The sequence below is a fragment of the Sinocyclocheilus grahami genome, unplaced genomic scaffold (assembly GCF_001515645.1).
Source record: "Sinocyclocheilus grahami isolate Dianchi unplaced genomic scaffold, SAMN03320097.WGS_v1.1 scaffold403.1, whole genome shotgun sequence".
In the NCBI taxonomy this organism is placed as follows: Eukaryota; Metazoa; Chordata; class Actinopteri; order Cypriniformes; family Cyprinidae; genus Sinocyclocheilus; species Sinocyclocheilus grahami.
The window spans coordinates 331,443-342,241 of NW_015505582.1; the positions used below are offsets into that span (position 1 = coordinate 331,443).

General features: G+C 36.3%; 1 protein-coding gene across 1 annotated transcript in view; it reads right to left on the reverse strand.

The window, feature by feature from the left end:
* The window catches only part of LOC107550632 (tropomodulin-2-like), a 47,495-nt gene that overhangs the window by 24,813 nt on the left and 11,883 nt on the right, over nucleotides 1–10,799 (reverse strand). The window contains exons 2-3 of the mRNA XM_016231961.1: nucleotides 9,690–9,859; nucleotides 8,513–8,669 (exon numbers count right to left, since the gene is read on the reverse strand). Of these exons, the coding sequence (XP_016087447.1) occupies nucleotides 8,513–8,669; nucleotides 9,690–9,815 (283 nt within the window). The 5' untranslated portion in view covers nucleotides 9,816–9,859. The remainder of the gene's footprint in view (nucleotides 1–8,512; nucleotides 8,670–9,689; nucleotides 9,860–10,799) is intronic.

A 10,799-nucleotide genomic window follows, 5' to 3' on the forward strand; every position in this document is an offset into this window, starting at 1 on the left:
AAAGGAAAGGCAGTAGAGCTGACTATTTCTGTCAATGGTAAGTTTGTGATAATGTAAGAAAAGTAGTTTAAATGTTTTGCCACTTGCTTGAGCAACTTAATATATAAATCTAGAAGTAAATGCAAAAGTAAAAAGCATTGAATAATGTGTTGCTTATATTTATTGTGTTTAAACATGTCTGTGAAGGATTGTATTACTGTACTGTGTAAAAAAAGAACTGCAATGCTGAAAAAGCATTTTCAGTGACAATGTTTGGATTTGAAATCAAAATAATGGATAAATGTTGTGTTTGTGGTAAACAGCCACGGATCAGTAGCGGACTCCTGTGTGAAAGCTGCTTCCCCTCTCACAAGAGTCACCTAAGAGGGGAATTCCCCCCATTTTCAAAAATGAAATTCAGGCCTGAAAAATGTCTAAAAATCCTGACTGGAGTATCACTATAAATAGTTATAAATGATAAAAAGAAGGCTTTAAAAAGATTGTTATCGGTAATTGGTATCGGCAGATATTGCTTTCTGTGATCGGCCTCAAAAATCCTGATCGGAGCACCCCTATTGGTGTGTGTGTGTAAAGTCTAAATAAGGACATAACAGACATCTATTGGCTTTTTTAAAAAACAAAGCTAATAATAACTACAGACTAACCTTGGATAATAACTACAGACTAACCTTAAAAAATATTATAAAACTTTGCACTTGAGGATGTGCCCAAATGGGAGTCAGATTTAGCTAACTTTGTGGGAAAATTTCAGTCCACAAACTACATCCAAATAAAGGCCTGTTCACACCAATATGAATGTTCGGCAGGAAAATTTGGTTTGATTTTCGCATGCAGTTTATCTGTTCAGACAAATGTGTTAAAAACTACAGACAGGCTGAATGAAAATGTAGATTCACTCTCTGACAGTAGGTGGTGCTTGTATAAAAGCAAAAATTCCCTTATTACTCCAGGACACAAAATGCTACATAATATTTCGTTTCTGACATCCGAAGAAAAAAAGAAGAGAAATACATTTTTGCAGTCTGTGGGAAACACTGGCGTCTGTCAGCAAACAAACAAAAAACATGCTTCAGAACTGTTTTGAGAAAGTGCTTAAGTTTTGAGCCACGTATTATTACTCTGAATTAGGCTAATACTACTATTACTATCTTGAACCCTGCAATAATCATTTACTCAAACTCACTTTTATGAGATGAAGGAAAAAATAATTAAATTCGGCCAAATAAATCTGCATCATATATTGGCCATCGGCTGCCCTGATTTCTAAATATCGGCATCGGTCAGAGAAAAACCCATATCGGTTGACCTCTAGTCACGCTGATGGCATGCAAATGTTCTTTTCGGTTTGAGCAGATGCATTAACAGCAATTCATTAAAAATAAAATTATTAATCACACTGAATATTCGTTTTATTGAACAGGCCTTCATACACACACAGAGCTAAGCTTTCAGCATTACCATCAGACAGTATCATTCATTATTAAAGATCCTGTTCCTCCAAACACTATCTGCATCATGAAGTGTGCATCAGCATGTGTTCCTCAGCAACTTCAGTAGATAAAAATCAGTGTATACAATATATACTGGGTGGGGCATTCACATGGTGAGCCAACACACACATACACACATACAGTACACACAGGCAATCCCACACAAGCAGACAGATATGGAGCATCCGAGTCGCAGTGTGTGTATGGTTATGTAAGAACAGATGCTATTAATGAACCCCTTTGCGGTCACCCCCCATTTTCGGCATGGAGACACAAATGGCATACCCAAAATAAAAAGGTTGCTGCTCATGAGTCTTTCTGACTAGATACATAATCAACATATGTTCACAAAGCTGACACTTCAAAGTTTACTGTTCAAGAATTACTCAGACTGTTATGATAATAGAGATATATTAGCTCAAACATAAAAACAAAAATAAATATAAAAAAATATTTTTAAATGTATAAAAAAAATGTTGCTCTGGTAAATGCTTTTAGAAACACAATGAAGCTAAAGCCACAAGTCTACTAATGCTTCATTTCACATTTCAGGACATAATCTCTAAAACTGTGAATTTTATGAAACATTTTCTAAGACCATGTCATGTGTGTTTTTAGAGAAGGCTAATAAAATTGATTTATGGCCCTCTGTAAGCTCTCCTGCGTGCTGTCGCCTCAGGTCTGGCCTGGCAAACTGACCCATTCATGATTCTATTGTTCTCACATGATGAACCTTTCACACCTCCGCCAGGCATGAGACATTATCCTCATTATTCCTTTATCATTTTTCTTTTGTTTTTATTCAGCCATTATTCTGGCATTACAAGGTTTACCAAGCCACATCGCTTCAATCCCAGTATACATTTACCTAACTATTATCAAAAGTATTTCTAAAAAAAATACAACAAAACATTTTCTTACGACCTTACGTCAATTATTATGACAAAATACATTATGAAGAATAACTGCACCTGTTCTGCAGCTGCATTAGCGCTAACATTAGCATCAAGCTACATAAGACAATTTATGACATTATTAGAACACTGTTACTCAAAACTTACTTTAAACCACCGAGTGTTTGTAATAAGTTCCTTTTGCGATCACATGTGGAATTTGGTCGTTTACTGTTGTTAAAATATGCTATTTACAGCCTTTTATATCGCTGCACAAATTAGCATTTCAGATGTACACATTCTTTACTGTTATGAAAATACCACAAATCTGAAGAAAATCACATTAAAACCATATACTATCGTAATAGTGTGTTTATTATTTGGATATTTCGTGGGTACAGATGTTTCTCTGTGTTTGCTGAGGTCAGAAATCAATGCGGAAGAGTGAAGGAAACGCATCACAGGATGAGACGGGGCGGGATATGATGCGCAGTTATGACTGACAAGCTACGGACGAATCAGGTCTCTGTCAGTCAGAGCGCGAGCACGGAAGAAGTTTCATCAGATCGCGTAAATCAGTGGAAAATTTATAGAAATGATGATTCCGTCTGAAGAAATATGAAGTAAACATGAGTAAATATACAGTGGGGCAAAAAAGTATTTAGTCAGCCACCAATTGTGCAAGTTCTCCCACTTAAAAAGATGAGAGAGGCCTGTAATTTTCATCATAGGTATACCTCAACTATGAGAGACAAAATGAGAAAAAAAAATCCAGAAAATCACATTGTAGGATTTTTAAAGAATTTATTTGCAAATTATGGTGGAAAATAAGTATTTGGTCAATAACAAAATTTCATCTCAATACTTTGTTATATACACTTTGTTGGCAATGACAGAGGTCAAACATTTTCTGTAAGTCTTCACAAGGTTTTCACACACAGTTGCTGGTATTTTGGCCCATTCCTCCATCCAGATCTCCTCTAGAGCAGTAATGTTTTGGGGCTGTCGCTGGGCAACACGATTTTCAACTCCCTCCAAAGATTTTCTATGAGGTTGAGATCTGGAGACTGGCTAGGCCACTCCAGGACCTTGAAATGCTTCTTACGAAGCCACTACTTCGTTGCCCGGGCGGTGTGTTTGGGATCATTGTCATGCTGAAAGACCCAGCCACATTTCATCTTCAATGCCCCTGCTGATGGAAGGAGGTTTTCACTCAAAATCTCACGATACATGGCCCCATTCATTCTTTCGTTTACACGGATCAGTCGTCCTGGTCCCTTTGCAGAAAAACAGCCCCAAAGCATGATGTTTCCACCCCCATGCTTCACAGTAGGTATGGTGTTCTTTGGATGCAACTCAGCATTCTTTCTCCTCCAAACACGACAAGTTGAGTTTTTACCAAAAAGTTATATTTTGGTTTCATCTGACCATATGACATTCTCCCAATCCTCTTCTGGATCATCCAAATGCTCTCTAGCAAACTTCAGACAGGCCTGGACATGTACTGGCTTAACCCACTGTATCTATATATCTCCATGTATATGCATATTTGGACTATAAGCCCTTATTGACGCTGTTCAGTGAAGCTATGTGAACACAAATAAACCGCTGCAGACATGACTGAATATGAATGCGTGGTGAATTTCTATTCTAAATATGACGCATTGTTTTGCACTCCTGACATAAATTACTAAATTACTCTCACTGCAACAAAGTTTTATCAAAACAGTGGTCAAATATCAAAGCTAGAGTCTTTAATCTTTCTACTGATGCACAGTTTGTCCAGATCAAGTAAGAGTGTGATGTTTTAACGTGCTGTGAAAGTGAAACAACAATAATCTGGGGCTGTCGCGATCTTTGACAGCTAAGGGGTTAATCATACCTGCAGAGACAGGAGTGTCTAAATCACTACAGGAGCTGATACAGCACTCTAATTGACACACAGCAGGAGGATATGGAAGGCTCACACACAGCCTGAGCAGTGAGTGACAATTATGAGAAAAGCTGTAAAAACTGCCGCAAAACCAGATATGGTCCTCACTGCAGAACACAAGATCGAGGGGGCGAGGTTGGATCCAGATCCAGATCCAACTCCTCCCACCTTACATATCCCTAAACCTACCTGTCTCCACCCCCTCATCATTAAACCTACCAGTAGACACTTTACTATCCCATAAGGCCACAGAAGACGAGTGGCAATGAAGCGACTCAAGTGATGCCGTAGGTCACATGACAATAACAACATGACGTATGCAGTACGTCCAGATTACATTCATTCCATGTAAAACAAAGTTTGCAAAGTAGGTACTTATTCAAAACAAGAACCCTCTAAGAACATGCAATTTTGGATGCTGATAAAAGTTCACCCCCCAAAAAAAAGAAAATTCTGTCATTTATTTACTCAGCAAACCTGCATGACTTGTTCTTTTCCATATAAACAAAAAAGGACAGTGACGTATACGTTCAAGCTTCAAAAGGACATAAAGAACCATAAACGTGTCTTAACAAGAGCGTCCAAGAAGGTTAGCAAAACTAAGTGTAAAGCTGTTCTACAGCAGGAATGGATGTCAAAGGAGAAGTCAAGGCTTTTATGTGATGGATTATTTATCCAATGACAGAGCTGCAGAGGTCGGCATCTCCCCAAAATAAGAAGAGCATGCCATTTTAAAATTAAGTCTGCCTCATTTGTTTCTTTATTTGTAAAAATAACAACTATCTACTATAACTACTCTACTAAACGTCCTGTGTGTTCCTGGAAGGAAATTAAGTCATAAGGGTCTGAAATAAAATGGGGATGAGTAATGACAGGGTTCCAAACAAAAAAAAAAATCACGTAAGGAGCCATTGGCTCCTATAAGAAAAAATTTTAGTCTCCAAATTATTTTTTTAGGTGCCACAGAATAAACGGGTTTTATTTATTTATTTATTACATTTCAATCATACTTTCATGTGTTTATGTCTCTTCTTGAAATTATCAGCATTTTAATCGATCTTGTAGATGACCTGGGAACTAAGGTTCACTTAAAGTGGGAATTAAACATCTTTTCCAACTTGAAATATATAGTCACAAAGAATAGTTCATGACACAGAATCTGTACAAATAATATGGACCATAAGTAGTGCTGGGAGGTATGACCAAAAATGTATATCACAGTATTTTTAAAAATGATACTGGTTTCACGGAACATGACGGTATTTTTTTTCATGCATGACCGGGTGTTAACCATATTTTCTACTGATTGAGAGAGGAAATACTGCAGTATATTGACTTAGAATGCCCTGTTTTACTGTCATGATGAGTGAATATTGTCAAAAAATACCACACTAAATAGTGACTAAACACGACCCCTTTTAATACATGGTAACCAGGAGTCACTCGCATTTATAATCGCAGCATCGTCTGATAAAATCAACATGCATCTACACTAAAGAGGTTGCTTTGGCTATATTACTTTTTTGTCTCATGCAGCGCACTGCCTGCGCAGTGCATGTGATATTAACAGATGAACTACGCTCATATTTATAATTCCAAACAATGAGTAAGCGACAGGTGCTAGGAAACACTGTTTTGTACTCATTTATTAAACACCGGTATTCGGTATGAACCGGTATACCGCCCAGCACTAACCATAAGCATCACCACTGAGTGTAGTTTGGGCTCCTCCTCAGTACATCCTATAAGTGTTGTCATATGTCTTTCACACATTCAGTCTGTTTTTCTTTATCAGTAAAATGCAATTTTGTATAGGAGAAGTTGAATCATGTAGACAACAGGTTAAGTAAAATATTAACATCCAATAGCGCATAAATATAGCAAAATGCTCTTCTATATAGTTATTTTTCTAGCCAACTGATGAGCTTATGGACACCGAATGGTTATTCTGAAGTAAATGTATATTACGTTGCAATGTTTACAAGCTTTACACGTTTTTCGCAGTTTGAGCTTTTACACGAGACATTTCAGTAAGTTGTACTGTAGGCTTTCTTATAAAATAACCTACGTTTTGATGCCAATTCATGTTCATTATGTACTACAGTAGTAAAGAGAAATATACAGGTGCATCTCAATAAATTAGAATGTTGTGGAAAAGTTCATTTATTTCAGTAATTCAACTCAAATTGTGAAACTCGTGTATTAAATAAATTCAATGCACACAGACTGAAGTAATTTAAGTCTTTGGTTCTTTTAATTGTGATGATTTTGGCTCACATTTAACAAAAACCCACCGATAACTTTTTTTTTTTTTTTTTAGAAATCACGTTTTTTTTATTGCGCATTCCAAGTAATATCAATTAAACTGCAGTTGGGCTGTTTTGATTAAGTAATAATAACTTAAACAAATAGGTGATTTGCAAAATTAAAGTTCACTGAAAGTATGTATTTTTTTACATATTAAAAGTTTGTTTTATAGTAAGAGCAGATAACTCCAACAGTCTTTTTTTTTGGTAAAAGCAGATAACTCCACATTTCATGTTTTAGAGTTTAAAAAACACTCGTTTAACCTTTGTAATCTCCTCAGATGACAATGTAGATGCCTGACAAACGTTGTTGTTGTTGTGATCATAAACTGTATGGATGTGATTACACGCAATAGACAGAGCTTTTCCCCCGCCATTGTAACGCGCTGCTTTTGCAAGATTCCATGAAAACGTTTCAGCTTTTATTTTCCTTTTTCACCCTGAAGATGATATCACAGGTTCATCAAGTTCGTAAGTAGCCTTGTCACCTGACCTGAATACAGCGCGCTGATTCACTAAAATGGACTTATCGGCTTCTGTTCAAAAACAACAAGGGCGCTTGTCGGCTTCTGCAATAAAACGTGAACTCGTGATGCCTTGAAAGTGGACAAAACCAGCTTTTATGGCAAAATGTGTTTAGGGTTCAGATCGCGCTATATGTGGAATACAGTGCGCCGATTCACTAAAATGGACTTATCGGCTTCTGTTCAAAAACAACAAGGGCGCTTGTCGGCTTCTGCAATAAAACGTGAACTCGTGATGCCTTGAAAGTGGACAAAACCAGCTTTTATGGCAAAATGTGTTTAGGGTTCAGATCGCGCTATATGTGGAGAATAATGCACGGCAATCATTTAATTTTTTTTTAAAGTGGCGGTTATCGGTTTTTGCAAATGAACTCTTCATATAATCATAATATAATAGCATAATAATGCAAGAAGGCCTACACACTTCCAAATGACAACTAACTTTTAATTTTTAAGAATATTTAGATAATGGAAATTAAGTATCAAAATATTCGATGCCTTAAAAAAAAAACTGAATAAATAGAAAAATAAACATTTTCTAACAAAAAGTGCAAAGTAACAAGTAGAAAAAAAGAAAAATGCACAAAGAACTTGTATGGAGGTTTTTCCATTTACAGATTTTCCCTGACCTTCTTTTCTCTGTAAATTAAGGGTGCACACTATTGCTGAAAAACACAATCACTACTTAGCAGTCAGATGTCCGTATGCACAAAGGCACAGATCCCTAAACAAGATCGTATCTGCAGATGAAACTTTGTTTGTAGAAGCATTTTTAAAATTTGAACGAGCATCTCATGAGCTGCAAAAGACACTGGCGCAAGTGGAATGCAAAAAACATGGTGACATTAATTTTTAAGTAAATATAATGGATGTTATATTGCGTCACCATAAAGTATTGAGGTCATGTACATATATTGCACGATAAGTCGATATATTGATTATTGCGACATGCCTAGCAGTGAGCACTATTGTATTTTACACTTAATTATTACATTTCTGCACCTGAATGCTACTGTTACTGACTTTATTTGTAACGGTTTTGTTGTATTCATCTATGCTTCTAATTTGTGTAATTGTTCTTGTTTTATTATTAACTTTATTAGTTAAGCTAGTAGTTTTTGCTGTGGTATTTAATTACTTAAAGTATGCTTTCACAAAAATTTTTTTTTTTTTTTGCTGATCCGAAAAATGATCCGATTCGTGACTCAAAATCCGTAATATGATCCGAACCGTGAGTTTTGTGATCCGTTGCACCACTACATCCAATTCCATCAGAATGAGAGATGAGATTTTTTTTGTGGTGTTTCTGTTAATGTTTACTGCAGTATCAAATATCAGAGGGATATCAAAAATATCATCCTTGTACCTTTCTTCTCTCCGGAGAAGGGGACGCAATCTTCTCTGTCTTTATAGTCCATAGCCTCCTTCTCCAGATACTGCAGCAGTTTTTCGCGGTTAAAAGAACCTGTGTCTGCTTTTGTGGTCTGGTCCTTCTGCCTGAGGCCGGCTGGCAGCAAAGCATTCTGGAAAATGGATTCAGAACAGATGTGGTACCAGTTATACTATGGAACTTTTATATCTCACAAATTTCATGCCAAGTTACACAAAATCCATTGCTTAATTTTGAATTAAATAATAACTATTATTTGCATTTGCTTGGTAATGATGTGAACCTGTGCACTAAATGTCAAAATTGTGCTGTTTTCTAAATTGTTGCTTAATAGGAAAAGCAGCTGAGATATTTTTGCTTAAGAGGAAGCTCTTGTGTTTGGGAGCAAACTTGAGCTCCGTTTACTCATAAACAAACAGACAGAGTTGTTTATGAGAGGTCTTACCAGAACCTCCTCAAGGCAGATTTGGAAATGGCCATTTTCAACAGTTCGACAAAACAAGTGATTTTACTTTACCAACACATTATTGTTGCAGTTCAAAATTATATACGACCACACCCATCATCACAATAACAGCATTGTGAATTACATCATCTCTTGGCTATCAGTGAATTACCAGGAATGACATGGTGATTGTTTGCGGCTGGTTTTTGTAAGCCTTTTCGCAATACATACAACGTATTATTAATTACAAATGATTAATTTTCTATCTTTAGGACTAGGGTTGCAAAGGGGTGGAAAATTTCGGGTAAATTTCCGGAAACTTTCCAAAAATCCCTGGAATATTAAAAAAATCCTGGAAAGTTTCCAAAATTTCTGGAATATTTCCGAAATTTACTGGAAATTTTCCACATTTTAACAACCATATTTAGGACTGATTTTCCACACTTGTAATTTGCATGTGCTTAAAAGGTACAGTAAAATTAAAAATAGGTAACATTCTTAGCCTGTCTATACAATCTAAGTCAATAGTCAACAAAACTGTTACCAGCATTCTTCAAATTTTTTCTTTTTTGCTCCACAGAAGAAAGCAAGTCATACAGATTTTTAATTTTTGGGTGAACAAACCCATTATTAACTGATCCCTTCGTTCTAGCAGTATGATCTGGTAAATCTCCATCATGTGAGTAAACCGAGTTTACAATTTCTCACCTCAGGGTCGATCTCATCTAGAGCAATCTCCAATTGCTTGAGCTCCTCCTCTGACAGCTTGTTCAGAATCTCATCCTCATCAATCTCCTTATACTTCTCTAGATCTTTCTTAAACGGAAGAGCCATGATTCACACTGTCCGTCAGAGAGACTGCAGTCCAGTTTAAGTGCCTGCACACAGAAAAATTCATTCAGTGTCTTAGGTAAATGCGAAAAGGTAATTTTGGTCACAAATACATACACTAATGTGACGCGTATATGTACAAAACTTGTCAGTAGCAAACTTCAGTACCTGCGTTACAAAAAAATTTCAAAAAATGTTTTGACGGATTTTAGAATGCAAAAATGCAAAACCTATAATACATTATATTGATTCACATATGAAATATTGATTTAATAGAAATGGAAGAGTGTCCTGCCATTAGAAAAAAGGCCTGTTCACACCATCACAAATGTTCGGCACAAAAATTAGGTTAGTTTAGGAAAAAAAAAATCACTACTGGTGTGCATCTTGATACAAATCAATCGCACTGACATATTTTAAGATTCAAGTTGCTTTCAGTTAAGACAGCTAAAACTAGGGCTGGACAATAATTCAATATCAATATGTATCGCGACATAATTTTTCTCAATAACGGTGATATGATTTTTAAACACATTTCCGATATACATTACCAGTGTTTCCCATACATTGATTTATTTGTGGCGTTTGACTTCGTTGAATAAACATGAGCACTGCACGTTTCAAAATCATAACACGGCGCGGGTGTTTTATATGAATACATTTCTGAAGGGAACCGACTGTCTTCAGAAAAGTTTCGATGGCATTTTCATTTGATCTGATAAAGTAGCGTTTATGAGTGGAGCTGCTTTGATTACAGCCGTTACCGGAGAAACCGCTAGTTCTACCGCTCTCAATGCACCTCCTGCTGGCAGACAATCAGTTTTTCAATTTTCAATAAGCCCGTCTCCAGCAACATGTTTTTGTTGTAGCTCTTTATTTTATTTTTTTGCAGAAACTCAGAGCACCTTTCATACCCTTTATACTGGCTAAAGCACATTTGTTTCAATCTATAAGAATAATCAGCCTACACTACCAGTCAAAAGTTTT